Consider the following 26,064-nt stretch of genomic DNA (forward strand, 5'->3'; position numbering starts at 1 on the left):
TCAGCCGTCGAGCGCCAGTTTGAGTCGTGCGTCGGGTCATGAACATGCAGGAATGTCTGCTTGGAAAGCTGGAGACGGGAGAGAGAGAAAAAATGTGAGACCGAGCAACAGGTGACTGAGAGAATACTTAAGCGACGCTTAAACACGAGCAGCTGTGATTTATTGCAGTGGTGCTGACAGTATGCAAGTGTCACGTGTTCCTTCATTGCATTAGCGTGCCTGAACTCCCTCGGCGAATCGTCAAAATCATGTTAAAGCACCGGGAGCTCTTATTGCTGCGTGCCCAGCAAGTTTGCAATAATAAAAAACACGTGTGCTTAATTCTGAGAGTTCATTTTCCTTTTCCCCTGTTTGTGTTATGATACTAATCTGATCTGAAGCAGGTGTTCCTGATGTTTTCTTTGAGTGGCATAATAGTAATAGTTGATAGTGAAAAAAAAAAAAACCACAGGAACTAGAAGTTAAGAGGTGAGATGGAGTGAGTTCGACTTGTTTGAGAGAGCAATGAGAAACGTAGCAGCCCACACGTGTTACAATAGAATGGATGAGATCAAGCGCACTCGGTCAGGGCTGGAGGTCCTGAGAGTGGGGTCTGTTTTCTGAACTTTCCCATGGCTTCAGAGCCACATATTGATCCACTTATATGTTGGAGAGGATCGCATGTAAGAAGGAAGACAGGGAACATGTTTCATATTTGGACAGGATACTGAGGTATAGAAAAACTAAAATTACGAGTGACCCAAGACAGTTGGGAAATAATCAGGATGAAGGGTGATGCAGACATTTTTTTTGTGTGTGAGAACAAGACGGAGAGAAATATTTGTGGGTGGTTTAGCTGTTCACTCTCTGCCCGAGCCTGCTGAGCCTGTCCAAAGCCCTGACAGGCTTTTGGCTGGACGCCTTCCACGTGAGTCCAGCAACAGCTGGATGATGGAGAGAAAAGGAGGAGGGGAGCAATATTAGAGAGAGAGAGAGAGAGAGAAGGCAGAGAAGGCAGAGCAGGCCAGTTCCCAGGCTCATCCTCTGGAGACCCCAGAGGAGAGGAAGCCGGGGGGGGGGGGGTGCATGCAAAGGGCCAGCTGCATTGATGTTCTGCCTGCCTGTAGTTCTACAAAGTTAATCGGTGACAAAATTGCACTAAAGAAAACCTTTTAACGTCGTTATCAATAACAATTAAAGCTGCTGTAGTTCATTACCAATGAACAATAATTAACAATGGATCTAATGGCAACTGTATGTGAGTGAGACTTTTCACCCCTCTGCGGTTCTCTTTAGCTCTCCAGTGTTTTAGCATCTTTTAGCTCATTGTTTTGGTTTCACGGTTTGATTCACTCAGTGCTAAAGTAAAGCTCCTAAACAGTATGGAGGTCAAAAGCGAGTGAACGTTAGACTTAGATTCACCTGTCAAAAACTGATGTTTTTTTAATTTAAAAGAATCCATTTTTTTATAAATGCCCACGTGTGAGATAGATCAGCAGAAGTCGTCTGTCCACTCGCTGTGGGGATTTACAGCGCCAGTGGGGATATCTATGAGCGACCAGACAGAAGCAGGACACTAGCATGCAGTCAAAGAATGATTGATAAAAGAAGTTTGCAACACACTTTACACATCTGATGAATGACATCAAGTGCCTCCTTAGCTGTCGGCTGTTGTACTCACGTTTGCTCCTCTCTTTATGCTTATTATTTTATTGTTTTGTCACGCTCTCTTTCTAAATGCGTTGTCGTCAAAGTGATGGATGACTCATCTGCATGTTTCTCTTCCTCCTTCAGGGCTGCGGGACATCATGTGGAAAGTGTGACTGCAGTGGTGTGAAAGGAACAAAGGTGAGATGTTTTTTTTTCATTTTGTCGCAGTCAATCAATGCTCGTGTGAGTTTGCGGTTGATGCAAAGGACTTCCCTAGCAGGCCGAAGCCGTCGTGACAGTGCTCCTTATGTTGTGGTCAGCTCAGTGTGGACAGACTGCAGCTGGGTGGACGGGGCTCAGTCACGGAGCAAAGACCAGGACGGGAACAAAGATCAGTTTGAATTAGAGCATGTCCGAACACACAGCTGGGCCGAGGGCCTTATTCCCACCAGAGGGAGGCTCTCACATACAGTACAGATGTACAAGTGGACACTAACCCCGACTGGCCATGAGCCTTTAAGCTGTCAGCACTCCAACATGAATGTTAATCGCCGTCCTGAAACATAAAAAGTTGGTATTAGCCGTCATTGGCAAAGGCGGTTTTCCTGTTATTACATTTTTCTTCTATCAAGCAATTGTTGAGAGACTTTTCTATGTGGTTTTATTGCCGGTCATTATTTAAAAAAAAAAAAGATGATATTGTGTATTATTATTCTATTGTCAACAAATCACAAAAAAAGTAAATACATTTATCCTTTTGAAATAAACATATTTCAGGCACACAAAAAATATAATTTCAGACTTTCCTCTCATGTTTTCCTTTTTGCCTCTGAATTATGGGATAATTGTGTACCTCCTGATGACTTTAAGATTGAAATAAAGGTTGAATTGGTCCCAACCAGTAGACACATTTAACCTGCTTAGACACATTGCTTTGTTTTAGGAAATTGTGAACCACAGCTTTATAAAGCGTATTTGTTTGTCACTGCAACTCCTGCTGTGTTTGTGTACACGTGCATTATCGGCTGACGACTACAGGGTGTTATCTATCCTCTTTGTGCACCAGCCTGGCCTTTTATGGCTCATTCTTACAGCAACAGTAGCCAAACATTCAGCTCCACCGACAACAACAGATGTGCTCACTGTGTTCAATGGAGCTCGGCCAACCGATTCAAAGTTTCTGAAAAGCCCCCCCAAAGAAAGAAACCCCCCCCCATGTGAGCTTTATTTCCAATGATGTCACAACAGGAGTTGCCGTGGTAACCCTATTGATGATTCCCGTGGTTCAAAATACAGTTTTTCTCCCCACTGATTGAAGTCAGATGTGTTTTGGTTCAGGGAATGGAAATCGATCCAAAAGTTTTCAGTATGATAGAAAACGACTTTCTCGGGTCTTGACTCTTGAAGAGCTTTCAAAGGGCAATGCCGCCATCTCGTGGCAGACAGTGGGAACAGCATCCAGTCAGTTTGAGGTCACCCAGAAGGTCACAAACGGAGACCAATAGTAGTTTTTATTTAGTTGTTGTTTTTTTAACACTGTGCATCAACAACATTAAAAACAATAGTTTTAGTAGTTGAAATCAAATGCAATTAAGTCTTTTTTATTAAATAATACCTAATCATTGTTAGTTATTTTGAAGTTTGCTCTGTTATAGATATAGAAAGAAAAAACATTACAGATCATAATGTCACTACCACATTTGATACCAATACCGTAACTACCATAACTAAAACTGAGTTAAGTAATTCAGTATTGAATTGCATAGTTACTGTTCCCCATTCAATTTGCTTTGGGTAGGTGAATGTAGGAAATCATAAAATGTCTAAAATCTGTTTTAAAAGCTCTGTGCCATAAATTGTTCCTTCGAATCTAATAAGCATGAATATTATTTTATCCTTGTATCATTAACCTGACAGTCTGTGTTTCACAGGGTGAGCGTGGATTTCCTGGTCTTCAAGGTAATATGGGATTTCCCGGAATGCAGGGACATGAAGGTCCTGCAGGACCAATGGGCCCCGCGGTCAGTACACACACACAGACACACACACACACACACACACACACACACACACACACACACATTAAAGTTGTTGGAACCAATTTGAAACACATTTATATGATCATGATGTCACTTGTTTCTTTTAGGGAGATCTGGGTGAACACGGAGCTTCTGGACTGAAAGGAGTGCGGGTAAGTAACTAACCATCATAATTACCACACACAGTATGATGCGATAGATGAGACAGACAGGTATTGTCATGAGACAGTGATGCTCATATGGCTGTCATCTTGCAGGGTCCTCCTGGTCTGCCAGGTTTCCCAGGAAACCCAGGACTACCAGTAAGTTCCTCTGATCGGTCCCACATCCTGCAGACTTTGTCACTGTAACTTAAAATAGTCTTAAATGGTTTATTTGTGTGCGTGCACTCTTAGGGTATCAATGGAAATGATGGCCCACCAGGTATGCATGGTATCCCAGGATGCAACGGGACTAAAGTAAGCCACTTTGAAAAGTTTGACTGTGTTTCAAACCGGATTACTTCACTGTTTGCGCCTTCTGACTGTGTGTGTGTGTGTGTGTGTGTGTGTGTGTGTGTGTGTTTCAGGGAGACAGAGGGGGAGATGGCACTCCTGGTTATGCTGGTCTTCAAGGACCTCCTGTAAGCAACCGCGTGACTCACACATGACAACCAACCACCACACATTTCAGTTATTGCCACTGTCCTGTGGAAAAAATCTGAAAAAAGCATTATAATTTCATTAACAGCGTCCTTGTTTTTTATACTGACATTTTTGGGAATGGTCCGGTTGTCTTTGAGCGGCTCTCCTCAGCTCACATAGAATTGTGTTGCAGTATGAAGTTTAAACATCACAACTATCATAACATTGTGTTACCTTAACAGTGTGTCAAATCAAAAATATTGTCTACGTATAGATATGTTACTACTGTCCTCTCTTCTCAGGGCATCTCAGGAATTCCTGGAATGAAGGTCAGCTCAAATATATGAAGCGTTAACAATCACGTGCAAATAACAATCTGTACCCATCTGTACGTATGACGAGACATTGTTCTACCGGGCCATTTATTTTGGTTGTGTCTCCTGTAGGGTGACCCTGGCGGTGTCATCGGGATTGTTCCCGTGAAAGGAGACAGAGGATTCCCTGGGACACCTGGATTACCTGTGCGTTGTGTGCGCATGTTGAAAGAAAAAAGAGACAAACTAAGACCGAATGTGATCTGAATTTTCATGCGAGTTCTTCCCCACACATGTCATTCTCTCCCAGGGATCGAGTGGATCTCATGGACCCATCGGACCTCCAGGACATCGAGGCTATCAAGGACCAAAAGTGAGTTATAGACCTTAGGAGCTGTGGAATATTGGTTATGCAGAGATATATGATAACCGTTAAATAAAACACCAACCTGTGCGGGAAAGAGCAACATTTTAAAAGTATAATCTGTGTCGATGTTTAAACCTGGAAGATACTGTTGGATGCTTTGTCATCTGTAATATACAGTACTGATATTATCACTGAATGACTGTTTGACAGGGAGAAACTGGCTTCCCTGGCCCTCCTGGAGAGATGGTAAGACCAATTATATATTATATTTACATTTGTAAAACAGAATCCACCATTCTCTGACTTTATCCCACAGCTGAGATGTCATAGGAATTTTTTTGTTCACCTCCTTGCAGGGTGACAAGCTGTCCTTTGAGAGTGAGAAAGGCGATAAGGTGAGATTTCTTTAAATATATATGCTGTCTGCAAAAATGCTTCATTTCTGATATGATGCGTTCACTGTAGACGTACCAGTATAGCGCTTAACAGGTGAGTAAAAAAACAGTAAGAATGGCAAATATATTTATATATGTGTGTTTTCAGGTATAAATAATTAATAAATAAAGTTTTGACGCCATTATCTTCAAAATAAGCATGTCATTCAGCAGCTTTTTTTTTTTTAAAAATCAACACATTTGGAGGAAGGAACTTTATTTTCACCGGATGATTTTCTTTTTTTAAAATTAAATTTGGTGACTAAATTGTCAACGCATTGCTCTCGTGAAAACGTGTTTGCTTGTGGAAGTCGTTGTGATCGTTGCGGTCGTCCTGCAGGGTGACCCAGGATTTCGTGGCCCACCCGGTCCTCCCGGACCTCCATCCCAGGGAGTGGAAGGACACACCACAGTGCACATAGCTGGACCACCGGTACTCAGCACTTTAAAAACAGAGCAGATATTGGGCTATTTTGGGCTATAAATAAATCATAAGTGCTAAATGTTTATTTATATGCACAAGATGACTTGGATTCCGTGATATTTCCTGAATGTGTTTGTATTGTTTTGTTGGTGAAGGGTGAGAAAGGAGGACCAGGGAATAAAGGAGACAAAGTGAGTTGGTTCTTTTTCTTTAAAATGTTTATGACTTACAGTAGATTACTGTGCATACAGGCTGTTTGCCATCTTTTAGTTCATCACGCACCTGCTTTCCTTTGCAGGGCTATTGCATCCCATATCATAATGGGGTCAAAGGTGAAGCCGGTCCTCCTGGATCAATAGTAAGTGATAAACATGCGTCTCTATGGGATGGTACAATAAACGAAGAAAGAGTTCAAGACACCATGTAACTAATTAAAGTGTATTTCTGTAATTTAAGGGTAAATCTGGTAAGAATGGAGAGGATGGGCTAAAGGTAATTTACCATGTTATTCACCTCCTATACTCTACTGCCTAACGGTTGCTTGCTTTAATCGTATGAAATATGTATCGCTAAAGTACGTTATACTGTCATACAGGGAGAAAAAGGCTTCTCCGGATCAACTGGATACACTGGTTCTCAGGTAACTAATGCACCTTTTATTTACTCTGCACATACTCAAGACCTGAACCTGAAACTGAGATGATCCCGGAGGTGTTAAGGTCCAACAGATTAAACTCTCCGTCTTGTTTCAGGGTGAAAAGGGAGAAAGAGGACCACCAGGTCATGTAAGTAATCTCTCTCCTCCCTCTTTCTTTCACTCTTATCTGTTGGAAAATTGCATCAAATGACGTCACTTGAGTCAGACCTGTAGCTTCTAGATAGAACACCAAGGTCATGTTCATTTAATTTAACAGTTTGAGGAAGAATTTGCACACAGATGTTTAAGTTTTACATTTTCAGGACAGAAATTATGACGTAAATTAACATATAGAAAAATATTCTGTATTATAGATATCCTGGCCGTGTAGAGAAGGTAGTATTTAGACCAACATGTTAGGAGGGGTTGTTAAATGAGACTTGAATGACATTAATTGAGTTACTCTGCAGCATTCTGGCTGTGTCCTTGACTTGAGTAATCCTGGGATGAGCTTGAAGAATACACATTGTACCAGAATACCTGCAATACTAAGCAGGGTGCATTTAACAAAGGGGACGCTTCTGAGTTGCATTATGGGAAATGTAGGATCCAGAATTAATCCAGTACTAGTTTATTTTCTCTCCTTGCTACTGTGATGAACAAGTGTACTCCAGGGGAGTTGGCAGTACACTGTGACATCACTGTGAAATCACACAGTGTGCTCCACTTTTTTTTCAACCTGTCTCTCACAAAACCCCTAACTTTCTGGAAGTGCAATTCTAAATAATTCTAGATCCTTTAAATTAGAGATAATGGCTAAGTCTATTCTAGTCGTAAAAAAGCAGAAGTATTTAATCCTACAAAAGTGTAATTCCCATCTTCACAGTTATTTAAATATTGATATTTTGCTTCAGTACTGCAGCGATGGTCAGCAGTAAAAGGAAAGATGACAACTTAAAATTTAAGCATAATCTTAAACAATGGCCATGCATCCTTAATCTCTGTAATTAATATAATTTCAGGGTGATGGTTCCCCTGGTCCTTCCGGTTCTCCTGGGTTTCCAGGGTTACAAGGAGAAAAAGGTAAAGAGAGGCCATAGCTTAATGCTCATACGCATAATCAGACACGCATGCGCATAAACACCTATTTTGGATCAGGTTCCATGATATGATATTGTTCTCATAATCCACAGGTTTTCCTGGTCCTCAGGGAGAGGCAGGTCCACCAGGTACAATGACACACATCATATAAGACCACTGCACTGAGGCGGCATATGTCAGTCAGACATATGCTACACTGCTAACCAGAATAACAATCTGGCTTCTTTGACTTGTACTTCAGGCCGGTACATGGAAGGGCCTCGAGGGGAGAGTGGTCAGAAGGGAACCGTTGGTGAGAAAGGAGACAGGGGTGTAGAAGGAGAGTCTCTCGTTGGACCTCCAGGACAACCAGGGACATCTGGTAAAGCTGGACCACCTGGACTACCGCGTATGTCTTATCTTTGAATAATACAACAAACATTTCCACAATTGACATCAAGGGACACCTTGATCAAGTGTATATCTACACAAGTTTCTATAACGTAATATGTGTGTGTATGTGTGTGTGTGTGTGTGTGTGTATGTGTGTGTGTGTGTGTGTGTGTGTGTGTGTGTGTGTGTGTGTGTGTGTGTGTGTGTGCTTCGACATGGCCACACAGTTGACCCTAATGAATGTGACATTGAGAAAGGAGCCCCTGGCCCTGCTGGACCTCCAGGGTTACAAGGGGAATTGGGACAGAAAGGTAAGAACGTCTAATATTAATGCTGATTAATACGAGTCATCAATAAATTTATTTAAATGTTATCTTTTTTTAATTTTTGAGGCCTAGAGAAACATTTGTGGGCACATGTACAAAATGCTGCAGCTGGACAAAATGTTAAGGACATTTAAGTGCATCGTATTTTTAAATTGCAGGTGACATAGGAGACACCTGTGTTCAGTGTGAAAGCTTCGGCCCACCTGGATTTCCTGGAGCCGAAGGACCTAAAGGAGATCGAGGTGAGTGAACATCATCATATTCAAATAAAATGGTGGTGTCGAGCCACACAACCATTAGGGCTATGAGCTAAAGATGTGAGGATCTATTTCACCTTCTGAGTACTTTTTTATTATTATTTATTATTTTACTAGGATATTATCTTATTCCAACATTTCCTGTGCATTGATTCCCACTAGATTACTATTGAATGAGTATGAAGTATGTACAATTGTCCATTTTCACCTGGCAGGACCTCCTGGGCCAGTAGGCGGTAAGGGAGAAAAGGGTGTGTCTGGCTTTTCTGGACAACCTGGAAGACCCGTGAGTAAAATAATGTCGGAAATACTTTGAAAATAATTTCACAATTCATCCATTGAGGAAAAAGCAGCAATAATACATCTTTCGACCTGTGTGCAGGGTTCTGCAGGTATTCCTGGGTTGATTGGAACACCGGGTGCCGTTGGTGAGCCAGGAGACATTTTTGCAGCTCCTGGTCTGAAGGGGGACAAAGGTCTGCCCGGTCTTTCTGGTACACCAGGGCAGCCAGGACTGGACGGACAGCCAGGGAGAGATGGCCTTCCAGGTATACCTGGCTTCAAAGGAGAATCGGTAAGTGTGTGTGTGTGTGTGTGTGTGTGTGTGTGTGTGTGTGTGGTTTGTTTGACCTATCAGGTCATCAGGACACCATGAACTCCACTAGTCTATATTTTAGTATAATTTAGATTTATTGTCAACTTAAATCAAAGTAAATTGGAAATCACCTTTTTCTTATTGCTTTCAGGCCCAAGAAGGCCTCAAGGGTGATCGTGGACCAGATGGGGAGCCTGGTCTAATTGGGCCTCAAGGAGAGAGGGGTCAACCTGGCATGCCGGGCTTCGGTCGACCAGGAGAGTCTGGAGAGAAGGGCAGTGAGGGGAGACCAGGCATTCCTGGAACTCCTGGACTATCTGGTAGGCATGCCATGCACACAGTGAGAGATCAACAAATACCGTGAAAGATTGCACTCATATAGTCAAAGAAAAGTGGAATCAAACTTCATCTCAACTGCACACATCTGAAACTCAGCAAACACACACACTGATTCTTCAGATCCTGAACATAAAGCCAGTGTTAACAGATACCTTGTGTGCAGGTGCAAAAGGTGAATCGGGTAAAGGTGTGAGCACTCCTGGACCTCAAGGAGTACCTGGACCACACGGGCAAACTGGCATACCTGGACTTCCAGGTGAGCAACTCCATAGTCAGCATGTTTTCATTTCGAAAAATATCATTAGAAATTAGTCCCCTCGAGGGATAATCAGTGAACTTAATCTTGTCTTTGATCAATACAATAACATGAGTGATTACAAAAAAAAGTAATAAATTGTGAAGATTGTTGGTGATTGGTCCTGTTTACCATGCAACGTGTTGTATGTTGCAGGTGACAGAGGCCTGCGTGGAGACTCTGGGGGACCAGGGTTCCCTGGACACAAAGGTGAACAAGGCCCCCCTGGAATTGGATTACCAGGCCCAACTGGCCCTAAAGGTATGTTACTCCATGTCGACCCTATTCCCCCTCTCTGTGGATGCATCAAAGAAATTCAATGGATACTTACAGATCCCTAAAATACAGTGTATGTACATGTAAAGAGCACATGTTGTATCCATGTTTCTAGGAATCAGTGGACTTCCAGGAGCTTCAGGATTACCAGGAGACCCTGGAAGACCAGGACAGGAAGGCTTGAATGGACAACCTGGTACACCTGGACCAAAAGTGTGTATTTCTCTGCATTTGTATTTCAATTAATAATGTAATTAAATATATAGTAAGTCATTCAACATTCCACCTGACAATTAGTGTTCTGTGCAACTTCCTAAAGTTAAAGTTAGGTTTGGATGATGTTTCTTTCTTTGGATGTTGCTATGAAATATATATTTGAGAGGATTTGGTTTATGAACATCAGACAAGTGCCTTAAAGAAATGAGTCCAAAGCTCTATTGTTAAACAATGAAATTAAAATCCAACAACTACATCAATACTAACATGTATTTTATAGACATGATACACTGTGAGCTTTGAATGCCATGTAGAATCACTATTGCATGAGTTGAGTTGAGTCTATACTCTGCAGGGTGAACCAGGACAGGGTCTTCCAGGCTTAAAAGGTTCTCAGGGTCCCCAAGGAATTATTGGCTTCGAGGGAGAAAAGGGTAACATCGGACAACCTGGTGTTCCTGGACGAGAAGGCCAGACGGGACCGACTGGGCCTCAGGGAATTAAAGGTACTGCAAGACTGTTCGCCGAGTCCACGTTGCAGAGTTAAAAGGCCCATCATCTGTGCCGTATACAACTTTGTGTTTCTTTGGTCTTCAAAATAAGGTGGCGTGGGACCCCCAGGAACCCCTGGACAGGTTGGCTTACCAGGTGCTCCAGGTCAAGGCTCCACTGGAGCTCCTGGACTGCAAGGACCAGCTGGAGACCAAGGACCGCACGGTGAGCACACACTTTTGCATCCAAACATATGGACCTTTTTCATGGAAGACCTTTAGACATAAACTAATTATTGTATAATAAGGTAGTAATAACAATGTTCAAATAATTGATTAATGATGGCTTGATTCCATTTAGTTGTTTCAGTTTCATGGTCCTGGTATTGTGCATGCATGGACACATAATGTTTTGAGTAACTCCTGTCATATTTCTACTTAGACAAGTCAAATTGTCTGCTTTCAGATTATGAAGCAAACGCTTCGTTCACCTCACCTGTCAATTGTTATGGAAGTCAGTGCAAATATATTTGTACGTGTGCATGCATGTTAAACAGGTAGGGAAGGTGTTAAGGGAGAACAGGGCTACCCAGGTCCTTCTGGTCTGGACATGCCGGGTCCTCAGGGAGAGACGGGAACCCCCGGGTTCCCAGGAACCCCAGGTTCTAAAGGACAATCCGGGCCACCGGGATTCCCCGGACGGGATGGACTCCTTGGAAACCAAGGTGAGACTAACTGATGTGTGGGTGTTTGTTGTGTTGTTCGTGTAATTGTTGTACTTGCACATGTTGTGACTTCACCATGTGGTTGAAACAAAGCAATCAGGCCTAACTGGCCGTTCCACACCCTGATTTGAGTTTAACCACACCGAAACCCCACCAGATGTTAAATCTCTCATGGTGTGTTTAATCTTAAATCTCACCTGTGTGGGATTTTTGGTCCAAACCCAACACTGGCATCTCATTGGACGAGGGCCACAGTCAGGGGCTCCCTGTGATACGGCCCTGACATCACTTAACCTGTAAACTACCTATACCTGCAGCTCTGAGCCATCTCAAACGATTTGATTCATATCGTAAGAAACAACGTTGAAGAAACCTAATAATAGTTCTACATTTGCTCTGGATCAGAAGAAGAAGCGGATAACTTTCCCCGTACTCCGCCAACTTTAACCTGCAGAAGGAAACTAATTGACTTCTCTATCTTTTTTTATCTGCATTCATTTCACTACGTATGTCTGTTTGTTTACCAGGTTTTAAAGGTGAAATGGGGGTCATGGGGACACCGGGAGTACCAGGATTTCCTGGACCACCTGGTACAGCTGGATCTTCTGGACTCAGAGGTGAGAAAAAAACTATTATCAAAAGCTATTTATAGTTCTTTCTTCAGCCTCTCTCATACAGGTACACAAAAAAGAAAGAAACTGTTTTCAGTCATACTTAAAAAGATTTATTTGCAGCAATAACACTTTTTCTTTCTCCCCGTCTCTCGTAGGTGATCCCGGTATTACTGGACCTAGAGGCGTTATTGGAGAGATTGGAACTAAAGGAGAAAGGGGAGACCAAGGTCTTCAAGGCCCTCCTGGGAACATGAGCGAGGTCGACATGGAGCACATGAAGGGGGAGAAGGGAGACCTCGGAGACCCAGGTATAAAACAACATACTAGCCTTCGGCTCAATAGGAGTGTACGTGTTGATTTACTACCAACAGGTTTATTGGTGATTCCATCTATTGACCCATAGTTTAAGAAATAGCAATTTTTAATGCTTTATGGCAATGTTTCATTCTGCATCTACGGTTAATGAGTTTCTATTAAATTCATTGCACATGTTTCTACTTCTTTTTATAGAGGAATAGAATAATTAATAAATAACACAGAAATAACTAAGACACCAACACCAAGGTTCTTTTAAGTCAAAAACATACTTAAGGATCTTCTCAACCTCTTCCCAAAAGGTTATTAAAATTGGACTTATATCAATTTGGTTTTTAATTCCCTTTTCCCATTAGGTAACTCTGGGGGCACTGGAGAAAAGGGCCACCGTGGACTTCCTGGAAACCCTGGAATGCCAGGCAAAAATGGAGAGTCTGGATTACCTGGACAACCAGGTGACCACATGAGCACCTGAACAGCAGCCGAACATGTGTTAAACATTTTATTTTTCGGGTATCTAAACCATGTCGACTTCATGTGGTTCATCATTTCTATTTTATTTCAGTCAATTCTCTGCACTTGCTTAATCCCCTGAAAAGTAAGGGAAAATAAAAATAGATATACATTTTTCTATCCCACTAATGTATCTCAGGTGAGAAAGGAAACTCTGGTTTTCCCGGAGACCCGGGCAGGATGGGACCGAGCGGTCAGAAAGGCAGTGTTGGAGAGATGGGAATACCAGGTGAGATCACACGGAAATGCCAACATGAGAGTGTGAGTGTGTGCAAATGTGTACTGTGTGTGTTACAAACAAAGACAATGTGTAAAAAGCTGTATTGAGGATATTTCAAGAGGAGGGAAACCCACATTTCATATTTAATTGCATGTCTTGTGTGTGTGTGTGTGTGTGTGTGTGTGTGTGTGTGTGTGTGTGTGTGTGTTTGTGCAGGTGTGTCTGGTCCAAAGGGTACTAAAGGAGATATTGGTACATCGGGACATCCTGGATTCAGAGGCACAGACGGACAGAGAGGAGACAAGGGAACATCTGGTGAACCAGGTATTGGGCTTCCAGGAGTTCCAGGAGACAAGGTAATCCACTTGCTATAACTTCTACTGTGGCTCTATGAGCTCCACTCACAGTTAAATAATCAGTTAAATAATCAGTACAAAAGCTAAAACACCACCTTGCAAAAGCCACATATCCACTATAGGTTTCAAATGTAACAAAACATATAGAGAATAAATCATTTAAATTGGTGACCAAGAGAGATGGAAACGGAAACCTTTTTGCTAGTTTCAACATCATATGGTGCAACATTCATCTTGTTCCTCTCAACAATCATCAGCACCTACCGGGGTTTACTTCACTGCACTCCCCTCCCCTCCCCTCCTCTACTCACGCAGGGTCTGACAGGCCAGCCAGGATTCCCAGGAACACCTGGTGAGAGGGGTCTGAAGGGTCACGAGGGTATGCCCGGCAAGCCAGGACTGCAAGGAAGCCCAGGAGACAAAGGACTCATTGGTTACACAGGTCAGATGTCAGTCTGTGTTGTTGCATTCATCGTATGTGTCTCCACCACTAGATGTAGTATTCATACCTGCTGTCGCTCCATGTGTGTCGGACAGGTCAGCCGGGTAGACCAGGCGAGAAGGGAACCCCGGGGCTGTCGGGGGCTGCAGGAGAAACTGGTCGTGACGGCCGGCCTGGTAAGTAACAGGATTAACAGTCAAACTTATGGCCACATATTAATCATATTATCATTTCAATCATTGATTCAAGGGTTTAATGCAACGTTTACTTACACAAAGACAGACGTGATCTCGCAAGATCAGTTTTTGTTAAAAGGCTTCATTGTGCCTTTGCCTTCCTGGTAAATAGTAACAAAGTGTGTAACCGTGTTCTCCTCCAGGTGAAGCCGGCTTGCAGGGACCGCCTGGTGATCCCGGAGAGAAGGGAGATCCTGGAGTGGATGGTATCCCTGGATCTTCAGGGGAGAGAGGAGACCCAGGTTAGTGTCAGAGGAGTTAGGAGGAGACTACATGGCAAAAGGATACTTGTTTGTTGATGAGCTGACACAATGAACCTCTCAGCCTAATTTATCCCACCGGCAGCCCTAATATCTGCAGACCCCTCACTACCAATCCAAAAATGACAGAGAATGCCTTTCATGTACGCGTTGTCTGTCCTTCCCCACAGGTTTAACTGGACAAGGTTTCCCTGGACCACATGGGGTGCTTGGTGGCAAAGGTTAGAGCCATTGATTTATATAACACGTCAGTCCCTGGAGCCAAACAGAGTTTCATCGTGTGACTTGTCTCTTTCCCTATCCAGGTGACAAAGGTAGTCCGGGCTTCCCTGGCACTCCAGGTCATCCCGGCGTCTCTGGTATCAAAGGCGACAAGGGATTTCCAGGTTCAATGGGACCCCAGGGTGAGACAGGGGAGAGGGGGCTCACAGGTATCTCCCTGGAGGGCCATAAGGGAGACAAGGGAGTGGCGGGACGAGTTGGAGAATCAGGTATGCCATATACATGACAAGTTATTACGTGAATGAGGACCTGCTGCTAAAATGTTGTAGTATAGAGCCATTGTTACAGGGCAAACATGATGTGTTATGTTATGTGTTCTTCTCTTTGTCAAACAGGATCCTCAGGACTACCAGGACCCTCTGGCGTGCCGGGCACAGATGCCCAAAAGGGAGAAAAAGGAGACCAGGGCCTCCCTGGTTTCCAGGGAGAGTTGGGACACAAGGGTGACCCTGGAGTTACTGGACTTTCTGTACGTCATTAGGCTGTTTTACATCAATTAAGGTTTATACTGTTCACCTTATGAACTAGTTCATATGCAGGTTAAAGCTGCTCTGATGCTATTTCTATGTGTGTGTGTGTGTGTGTGTGTGTGCGTGTATTACAGGGACAACCTGGCCTTCCAGGTATCGATGGACAGAGGGGAGAGAGGGGATTGCAGGGTGTCCATGGCTTCCCAGGTGATTACATAATACAGTATGGAAGTCTATGACTGTGTGTGTGTGTGTGTGTGTGACGTATTTTGTGTTTTTATTCTCATTATTGACAAAATACACTTTTTTAACTCTAGGTACAAGGGGTAATTTCGGGGACATTGGATTCAAAGGAGAAGTCGGAGACAGAGGATTCCCAGGAGAAAATGGTAAACATGGAGTCTTTTAATATTCAAAAGTATCTCTATCTTCCAATACATAATTTTGTCAGTGCTCTGATAATCTTATAAAATGACCTATAAACTGATACAAATCTAAATGAGCAGCTGGGAAACGTTGTCTAAAGAGACTGTATATTTCAGGCAAGGAAGGACCCCCTGGTCCCCCCGGCCCCAGCACCTTCACCAAAGGAGACATTGGGTTCCCAGGGATACAAGGCTTACCTGGTCCCCAGGGGCCATATGGGCTTCCTGGACACAAAGGACAACAAGGTGACCTTTTTGCGTAAAACTGTGTAATCCACTGTGTAACCAAAATGTTCTCATGCCCATGTCCTTCTCCTCCGCATCTCATTTTCTTATTGCTTTCGGCATTTGTGTTATATTCTCTCAGGTATGACAGGTATTCCGGGGCCAAAAGGTGAAGATGGCATTCCTGGATATAATGGTCAGTCTGGAGCCAAAGGAGACACTGGCCTTCCAGGGCCACAGGGTGAGCGGAACAGAGGGATGAAAAGTGAGAGAAAGGTAACAACTGCTGTGTGGTCGAATGTCATTAATCATGAATGACTCCGTCTTTAGGACCCAGAGGACACCCTGGCCCCTCAGGACCCGACGGTGTTCCAGGTCAAGTGGGTCACCCCGGCCCCTCATCCATGGATCACGGGTTCCTGGTGACCCGTCACAGCCAAACGGTGGAGGTTCCACTGTGTCCTGAGGGAACCTCGCTCATATATGATGGCTACTCCTTGCTCTACATTCAAGGCAACGAACGCTCCCACGGTCAGGACTTAGGTGAGAAACACACCGTGAGAGATAAAGGATACAAAACAGGAGAGGTGGGAAAAAAAATGGGTTTGTGGGTTTAACTACAAGGCCTCCCCCGCTCTGTGTTTTAGGTACGGCGGGCAGCTGTCTGAGGAAGTTCAGCCCCATGCCCTTCCTGTTCTGTAACATCAACAACGTGTGCAACTTTGCCTCTCGTAACGACTACTCCTACTGGCTCACCTCCCCGGAGCCCATGCCCATGAGCATGGCACCCATCACAGGTGAAGGCATCAAACCCTTCATCAGCAGGTACGTCAGCATTTCTATTCATCCTGTTCGGTTTGAGGTATTCATGATACTCATTTGACCCGCTCCTCTCCTATGTGTGTGTGTGTGTGTGTGTGTGTGTGTGTGTGTGTGTGTGTGTGGACAGGTGTTCTGTGTGTGAAGCGCCAGCCATGGTCATAGCAATTCACAGTCAGACCATCATGATCCCAGCATGCCCTCGCGGCTGGGACTCTCTCTGGATTGGATACTCCTTTGTCATGGTAAGAACCAACAGGATCAGGTTACATTCATGTTTTTTTCCTGCCTGAAAAGCCAAAGTTATGCAGGCTCTTTTTTTGTTGTTTTTTTGCATTGCGATTTCTCTTTATTATCAAAGAAGTAAAAATCAAGCAGCGTTGTTGATACACGGTATGATAAAAGTTCTGTTCATTTGTTTTAAGGTCATTATTTTCCTTGACAACATTAAGAGGAACAGTACACGTGTTACAGCTAATATGAATATAGCACGTAAGCAAATGTTAAAAGACTTAATTACATCGTGCTGTAAATACAAGTACAGATAACTTGTCCCCAAAGCACCACAACCCTACACCCACCCCGATCTCCACTACTCTCCCATTCACCCCATCCTCCCTACCAATGGCAGTACTGCCATAGTAGTCCATGCATACAGTACTTTAAAAAATCAAACAATAACTCATACTTAATGAGCTGTTCTCATTGTGTGTGTGTGTGTGTGTGTGTGTGTGTGTAAAGCACACTAGTGCTGGTGCTGAGGGGTCAGGCCAGGCTTTGGCCTCTCCCGGTTCCTGTTTGGAGGAGTTCCGCAGCGCTCCATTCATCGAGTGTCACGGCCGAGGAACCTGCAACTACTACGCCAACTCCTACAGCTTTTGGCTTGCCACCATTGAAGACAGTGATATGTTTAGGTAAGAACAACAAATAATAATCTTCTTGTTTTTGTGTGTGATGTTGTTGCGTCACTGTTGGGTGTGGAGCAGAGCACACTTTGACTACACCCAACCACACCCTTCAGTGGTTTGAAGCAGAGATGGTGGTCAAAGTTACTGTTCTACATCATTTAAATCCTCCACATATACATTATGAGCTCGATAATAATAATAATAATAATAATATAATCAATATATAATATGGAATTTTAATGTTTTTCTCTCCGACCTCTTTTCAGGAAACCTGTCCCCACAACGCTAAAAGCAGGCAATCTCCGAACACACATAAGCCGCTGTCAGGTGTGCATGAAGAGGACATAAAGCCCGACTCCAGAGTCCTCCTTCCCCAACCCCCGCGAGCAACATGGCGTCCGCTGACGTCCTCGACTCGGCTTAACTCGCTGTTTTCAAACGATGGTGCTATTTCCCTGCATGTGCGAGAGGAGAAGGACGGAGATGTGGTTTGCAAAACAGACTTAAACATCTCAAACACAGAGACCGAGCGGCCTTTTGCTCAACGCAGAACACAACATGATCACAGCGTGTCTCTTAACGAATTGCACCCAGTTTACCACTGCACTGAGTACATGCCCCCTAAACTGGTAAACTGGTGTTCGTATTGTGTGAGTCGGGTGCTATACAATCTTACTTATCTGCCTTATTGCATTTTTTTTTTTTTTTTCTTCTTCTCCCTTCCAATGCCACAGCATTCAAAGATATATTCATTTTTATTATATATATTTGTAGCTTGTTAAAACATACTAATGAAAAGGATGGGACTAACCACTGGTTACAGACGCTTGCCTTTCAGTAAATCACCGCAATGTTGCAGACACACACATATATACTTATCACTGTGTTGTAAATATAATGCATTCCTCTCTAACGTAGTCCAACATACTCTCCTCAGGTTATTATTGAAATACTTTGTGTGTTATTAAGTCCATTTTTATTTATAAGATGTATGAGAATATGTTGGACTTTAGTGTATCTGAGATTCCATTGATCCAAAAACAGTGTTTCACAACGTCTGACAATCAGCGCCTTTTTATTAACACACCAAACAGCACTGAAAGAGCATCGGCAGTGTGTGCATGTGATTGTGTGAGTGTACGTATATGAATGGATTTGAGATGCTTGGAAGTGGTGTGTGTGTGTGTGTGTGTGTGTTTGTGTGTTGTGATGTCTGCGTGTATATTGTTGCACGACCCTATCGTTGACATAATCCAGAACAGATGCAGATCAATGAAATGGACCAGAAAAAGAAAAGAAATCCTATTCCACATCTAGTGTGTTCGAGGACTCACTCTTCTCACATTACTTGAACCAAATGTTTCTGATCCCAAAGAAATACACATGTATATATATATATATATATATATATATATATATATATATATATATATATATATATATATATATATACTTACACCTAACATCTACTTGCTACTTTGCTCATGTTCCTGAATTACTTTTGCTATCTCTGTTGATTGAACACAAAAAGAGGACGAGGAGGATTGTATTTGTAGGTGTCTCTGCAAGTTGACATGCTTTAAAAGGTCTTAACATATGTTTGGGTTTTGTTAATCCCTTAATAAACAGTATTTGGAGATGATCCTCAGTCTTGGAGAGCAGACGTCGTCCCATTCGGAGCTACTTTTAGTGTTTAAGTTACAGCGGCTACGCTACGCCGACCATAACCTGTATTTGTTTGTGTTGCTTGGTTGTGATGAAGTGCTCCATGAGTATATATAGAGTATCAATAGTGTTAACAAACTTGATTACAGTGGGGAATACTCCCAACTAATAAACACACAGAACAAAAAAGTACTTATATTTTATATTTTCCAGATCCCATACTGTGTACTCTCTGCAATAAAATGATTTGTAGAACTTTCTTCTTAATTTATGATAGGCAATATATATATATATAGTTTTCGTTTTTTGGTTTGCCAATGTTCTCAAACGTGACGCGATAGATACAGTACTCTGCATGGGCCACAAGAGGGCAGCACCAGCACACTTTGTGAGTAAGACGCTGATGATTCATGATTTCAGTGGTTCTCAAGCTCTCTCTGTTTTACTATCCGGGAGGAAAAACTTGACCTCAAATTGTTGAACCCGAATTTAAGTGCAGTCTCCGCTCCAACACTTCCACCGGGCGATGCAGCCGATAGCTCAGCACTTTCTGCCAGGACTGTGGCCAACAAACTCGTTCACCCCGGGAAAACGCAAACAGATCGATGTGCTCCGCAGAGAACCACATAACTCCTCCTTTCATCTCCACTCTCGTCTTTCATCTATTACCGGATTCCTATCCCTCGCTTCCTTCCACAGTCAGACGGACAAACACGGTCCTTGACCCCCCCCCCTCCCCCCCCTGGCTATCTTCATAAACATGTCAAACAGGGCCTTGACCTTTGACCTCTGACCGGCGAGTGCAAGTTCACCCTGGTGGGGGTCACACTGGATACCCGGACGACACCGAAGGGCTAACTGGTCGAATGAGAGCATCGGCCTCACATCCAAGATCATATGCTGCAGTGAGGGCGCAGGATATACACGCTCAGGCATGTCAGAGGTAACCTGAAACACAAGAGGCAGTCTATAGATTTACTTTAAAAAGACTATCAGTATTGGTTTGTACCACTTTTTTGAATTTTTCTCAAGTGATGCTTAAAAAAAGTATATTTTACAGCTGCATTTTCAGGACCTACGTGGATTTAGTTGTTGTTGTTGTTGTTGTTGTTGTTGTTACAATTTGGTGGTAGGTTATTTCTGCATAGCAAATTCTATTGATGATTGAATCATTTGAGTTTTGGAGATATCTACTATTTTTTTCCATTATGGAGTAAAACAATTCAACTAAACAGAACAATTAGGGCAATACGTTAATGGAATGTACAGTTTCTTTGCAATTAGGGTGAAATAGGTTAGATTTTATATTCTACAAACATACATTCGGACTCTAAAAGAAAGAATGTTGTACGTTTTCAACTATGTCAAGTAGGATAATCAGTTTTAAAAGTAACTCGCAGCTGATTCATTCCCTGAAAACAAAGAGCGGTCCCATTCAAATATATCCCGGTAATTAGAACTGTGAAGACTGCAGTATCCATAGAAAAATATATAATATATATATGTCGTACAGAAACTGACCAAACTCACATTTATTATTAAAATGACCACAAAACTAATGACTGTAATTCACGAGCAAATACATACACAACATGCCGTGTGATTAGGATCAATGCTCAGCCTTGCTCAGGGGCTTTGGAGTTCAAACCATTAACCCGTACGTGTTTTAATCCCATTGGTTGTTTGACAACAGTGCTAAATTAAGACTTGATTTAAGAACTAATCACCTTCAGAGAACTGGGGATTATGCCCGGTAAAATGTTACGGCAATAATCTGGCCACATTATTGTTTCAGAGCAAACTGACTGACAGCAAATTGGACACACAATAACATTTAGTGTTAACATTTTGAATAACTGTTTGCAACTAAACAACAGCATGTTAAGGACTGACTCCACCCTTGAGCCTCGCCCACATTTAGAAAGAGCTCATGAATATATTTTAAGTCGATAATTTGTCATGTTTTTTCATGTGTTTACGATACAGTGCAGGAATGCGTCAGGAGGTTAGTGTGACCCTGACCTTTTTTTTTCCTGAGTGGATCAACCTCAGGGACCACAACCTCCTCCACCTCAGCCCCCCCCTCCCTCCTCGACCTGAACCGGGCCAAATACAGATTAGCTTGCAGCAGAGCACGCAATGCAAAACCTCACAGAAGCCACACAGGCCGAACACACGTTCACACAAATGTAACGGAGGGTGCTTTTTTTTTGCATCAGTCTGGGATTACAGACACAACCAGAGGTTAATAATACAGTGAGAGCTTTACTTTACTTCTTTTTCTTACACAAGGGAAGTACTCAGTTTCAACTTTGTGTTCTCACTGTGTGTTTATTTTCATATGAACCTGAATGTGATGTTGACTTCAGTACCTGCAGCTTTGTAGTTGGAGAGAAACTAATAGCAGAGAATCGTTGTCTCCTTCTCGTCTTAACGACGCACACAATACGCTGAAAGGATTGTGAAATTGTGAACAAAATGCACTTAATATTCTGATGTTAATGCGCCGGGAGTCTCTGTGGTACCTCACCTGCCAACGGTTGAGCTGATTAATGGGTAGACCACTCTCAACCAATCACATCGGCTGTTGGTAAGCGGACAGTTGTCACTTTGAAGCCTTCAGACTTTAGTTTCACGGATTAATCTTTTATGTTTCTTTTTTTCTTTTTTTTACTATAGGTGATGCAAACAGCGAGATGCGTCTGAACTCGTACACAAAATCTAAATGACAGAAATTTGACTTTTTTTCTTAATCCTTTATTGCATGAATTTGAATATTATTTTTAAAAATGTCTTAAAATAGTGTAAATATGAATGAACAACAATTTGTGGAGGGCTTCCCTTTCTTTTGTGACACCTTGTTGTCCCCATGCATAAGCAGGAAGCCACTTAAAAGTGGACCAACTTCTAATTTTGGTGGGATAACACAATTCTTTCTGGTAAAGCTATAATTTCCAGCGGTCTAATTTATGATCCAGTTAACACAGTACAGTTACAAAGTGTCTGAAGATTGAAAAAAATGATATATATAAGAAAATAGCTTTTTCCTTTTTTAAAATGTAATCAAAGGTTCAAAGCAAAAGACCCTCCATTTCACAACTGTGACGGGATTTTTACGACAAAAAATTGCGATATTGTTTCCATATGGCAACACCATAGAGAGAGAGAGAGGCTTTGCACACCTGCACGTACGATAAAAAACAAGGATAAAAACAATCAAACTGTCTGGACGTTGGCTTTTGTGTGTCAAAGTTCAATGTGATTTGAACTTTGCGCAAAGCGAACAAATTGGGTTCAATTTTGGGATCAAAAGCAAAATAACTTTTCATCGTGTTCCACGCCGAGATGAATAAGGAGCGGAATCCGATGTGACTTGAGAAGAAGTCCGGCAGGGAGAGAATTGAGGAATCGCCGATATGAACTGACAATAAGTTGTGTAAATGTTGAATGTTCATCAGCAGTTCCTCACTTATTTGTTTACTTGAACATTTCAATGGAATATTGAGCAAAATGTCCATCCTCTTCAAATATGAAAAAAAAAAAAACGTATGTTGTTGACTCGAGGTGTAGACTTAGATAGATATGAGACTTTAATATTCATGCTTTTTTATTATTGCTCTGGTTTGGATTATGTTTGATGTGAGCTTGACAAATTGTGAAAAATTCAAGACATTAAAGAAATGGTTATAAAGAATAACGCGTACAAATTTACAAGCTGGTCATGTTGGGACTGGGCACAAGCCTTTTTAGTTATTCAATAAATATATATAATACCTTTCAACATCATCTTAAAAACAGCTAAACTGCCTGTTGTCCTGCCACTAAATTGGAAAACAATCCTCCAGTTGCATTCGCAGTCTCAGCACTTGGACACATACCGCTGCTTTTACATCCTTGTTCGACACCATCGAAATGAACAATTCCTCTAATGATATGGTAGTTCACTACATTTGCTAATTATCATGTTTAACGCGACTGTTGTGTTTGTTATTTGTGCAAAGACTTCAGCTGGTGAAGAGGTCGAAAAAAGGAAAGAATAAAAACCCTCAAAGGCAATAACTAGTGGTGAACCTTCACTTTGCTCCTTCCTTTGCTTCCTGATTGATGTTTGCTTCCTTGTGCAGCTCCATCATTAGCTCTAACACACAGACCATTAGCAGCACCTTTGAAATGGTTTCCTTCCTGGTTTCCCCACCAGCCGGTTTATGAGTAAAGGGTCATGTGTGGAGTGTTTCTTTTTGACAGGACAATAGTTCATACTGGACCTTTTAATCTTCCACGTCTTCCTCTCTGTGTTATTGAGTTACAGTTTTAAATGGAGCCGCGTCAGCAACGCTTGTGCTGCCCCTAACAATCACGAGTGTCACAAGTGCCTTCAACATCTTAACACCTAATTCATAGAGCAATTTCACCCAAATTACAAAGAAAACCTGTTATCCAACGCAGTGGAGGTGAATGGATCCACAGACGTCACAGTGAGCCGTTATTAATAGAACTTCTTTACACTGAAGATGTACTTCGTTATAATGTGGCCTTGAATGGTGACTGCAGTGCGGGTGCTGCTGTACAACTTGTTCATTAGTCTGCCAGCTTGGGCGTAGTAACAAGCTGGATAATCTAAAAGAGGAATCGACTGAAGGACACATCTGCTATTCATTCACATAAAAAAAAAAGAAAAGTAAAACTTTTTAGATCACCGGTGTCAAAATGTATTTTCTTTCTGGTTTTTTGACAGATGAAAGATGTAACATATTCTTACTGTGTAAACCAGCATCAAACCTAACACCCCCCCTTCCTTAATGTTGGGTGACCCAAGCACTGCACACACATTAATACCATATCATTAGGAGCACCCTGCTCTTAATGATACACGTCGTCCTCCCTATCAAATGAAAATAATACCCTAGAGTTTACTGACCTCTCACAAGGAGTAGTGATATCTGCATATTATGGCCCTAAAAGGGTGGAACTATTTTTTTAAATGCTTGTTTTTTTAAAGTTAAAACAACTGGATCATATCCTAAATGACCCATGTACAAACATGACATAATTCCATCCGTAGAGCGATCTCACCGTGATGGGAAACATCTTGATCGGATGGAGCCAAACATGGTGCTCCCTCCTCTTCCGCCTCCTCTTCCTCCACAGAAATTTCAACTCAATGTCCACTCAGAAATATGGAAATAGTGTGGCAGCGTATGAATGAGAGGAGAACAGAACGCCTCCACAGCCGAGCGGAGGAGTAAAAAGAGGAAGAGTGGACGTCACGGTAACAGAGAGTGCGTGGGCACAAGAGGAAGAGTGGGAGCGAATCTGTGGGAGGCATTCCAGTGTAACTCTCAATCTGTCTTTTCTCTTTATTCATCTCAAAACTATATCACTCTTCATCTAATAAATAACTCTTCGTACTTCTCCCAGTACCTTCCCCCTCCTGAGCAAATCAGTCCTGTCCCATACCCCTGCCCTGTTATGTTTACATGCAATCAACACCACGAGCACCAGCCAATATTTCCGGTCGCCAAGCCCTTTTGTTTTGCTGCAACTTGTCCATCTGCTGGTGAGACCTCGACAGGGAAGAAGATCCGGCTCAAAAGACTCTGCCTTATCTCTTGCAGGGAGGAAACACAGCAAGAAAAGAGAAACAATGTCATCGGAAAGCGATTAAATCAAAGCTAACAACAAATAATTGTCATACTTATTCTTAAAACGCTAATTTCATATTCCACACAAAATGTCACTCTGTTATATTGAATCCTGAAGAAGCTTTCACAGTTTTCACAGGTAACTCAGAATTAAAGATATTTTGTTAAATTTGTAATAATCAAAACCCTCACATAAATACATTCAGCCTGTATCCAGAAACGGTGCCTTTAAAATGTATCCAGATTCATTTTTTCGGTCGCAGCGTATGTGAATGACATCAGCTGACAGGAAGTAAACATGGACCCAAGCTGTTGCCTAGCAACGCAGTTGAATTCAGGTATGTTCAGGCAGACAGTTTACAGTAAAGCACGTCGACATGTCCTTGTAGAAACCCCAAAGGAGCCTTTAAATAAGCGTGTCTCCTTAAAGCCGTAAAGCATTTTAAACAACCATTAAGATGGCAGTCAGCGCAGCACAGGAGGGTCTGCCCGGCCCTTCTGGACCGTTAGTGCAATCAGATGGTGGGCGTTCATGGACCGTCCTCCGTCTAGGAACTGAGAAAAGAAGGTGGGACATGGTGTGTGTTGACAAAAATGAAAAAAAAACATCCATAGAAATGGAGGCCAAACAGAAGAGAGATGAAATACCCTTTGTGAGATGACATCTTACCTGTCACACGTGTGAATATCTCTTGTCGCATAAATTAATTGATCTGCATAGATAGAGCATCTGTTCTTTCAGACGGGGAGAGCAGCGCAGGAGTCTGGAAGGATGCATCCTCATTCCTTGGGTTATGCATGGCGTTCACGTTCGTTAAAGCATGGAGAAAAAAAGATAATAAAAAATAGATAGGCCGCACTTTGTACTTTGTCCAGTCTTCACACCGCTGAGGAATAGTGATGAGGTACTGTTGGAGAAGAGGGTTGTGGGTGTTGTGTGTGAACATTTGCAGCTAAGGGTGTGAGAACTCACGGTTAAAATTGTTCAGTACAACAACAACTTCTCCCTCTTGTAATCACCCAGATATGTCAATACAAAACAGACGTGATTGGTCAAAATCAGTTTTTGTAGTGTAAGCACAAACATGGAGGCTTGAAATAGCTCATCCATGACCCCGGTATTCCACATCGTGATGAACCAAACTGATGGCAACACTTTCTTCAGCTTTTATGGCCATGTAACATCGTAATGCAAAATGACCAACTAATGAT

The 26,064-nt window shown here is 42.4% G+C and overlaps 1 protein-coding gene across 1 annotated transcript; it reads left to right on the forward strand.

Moving 5' to 3' along the window:
• The first annotated feature begins 3,051 nt into the window (after positions 1 to 3,051).
• On the forward strand, positions 3,052 to 18,920 carry col4a1 (collagen, type IV, alpha 1). The gene is made up of 51 exons (XM_034561826.1): positions 3,052 to 3,090; positions 3,561 to 3,650; positions 3,776 to 3,820; positions 3,926 to 3,970; positions 4,064 to 4,126; positions 4,237 to 4,290; positions 4,594 to 4,620; positions 4,738 to 4,812; positions 4,916 to 4,978; positions 5,183 to 5,218; positions 5,329 to 5,367; positions 5,747 to 5,839; positions 5,986 to 6,021; positions 6,129 to 6,188; positions 6,287 to 6,322; positions 6,426 to 6,470; positions 6,583 to 6,615; positions 7,490 to 7,550; positions 7,661 to 7,696; positions 7,810 to 7,956; positions 8,168 to 8,251; positions 8,425 to 8,508; positions 8,739 to 8,809; positions 8,906 to 9,097; positions 9,270 to 9,438; positions 9,621 to 9,713; positions 9,909 to 10,013; positions 10,144 to 10,241; positions 10,600 to 10,750; positions 10,848 to 10,961; positions 11,293 to 11,460; positions 11,988 to 12,077; positions 12,230 to 12,382; positions 12,746 to 12,844; positions 13,042 to 13,131; positions 13,339 to 13,478; positions 13,794 to 13,920; positions 14,016 to 14,096; positions 14,300 to 14,398; positions 14,587 to 14,637; positions 14,722 to 14,907; positions 15,034 to 15,167; positions 15,303 to 15,375; positions 15,486 to 15,557; positions 15,711 to 15,839; positions 15,961 to 16,059; positions 16,149 to 16,361; positions 16,466 to 16,643; positions 16,768 to 16,882; positions 17,379 to 17,551; positions 17,812 to 18,920. Exons 1-51 carry the CDS (start codon positions 3,052 to 3,054, stop codon positions 17,891 to 17,893), a joined length of 4,836 nt encoding a protein of 1,611 aa, XP_034417717.1. The 3' UTR covers positions 17,894 to 18,920.
• Positions 18,921 to 26,064: the final 7,144 nt, after the last annotated feature.

The sequence above is a fragment of the Cyclopterus lumpus genome, chromosome 21 (genome assembly GCF_009769545.1).
Source record: "Cyclopterus lumpus isolate fCycLum1 chromosome 21, fCycLum1.pri, whole genome shotgun sequence".
Taxonomy (NCBI): Eukaryota; Metazoa; Chordata; class Actinopteri; order Perciformes; family Cyclopteridae; genus Cyclopterus; species Cyclopterus lumpus.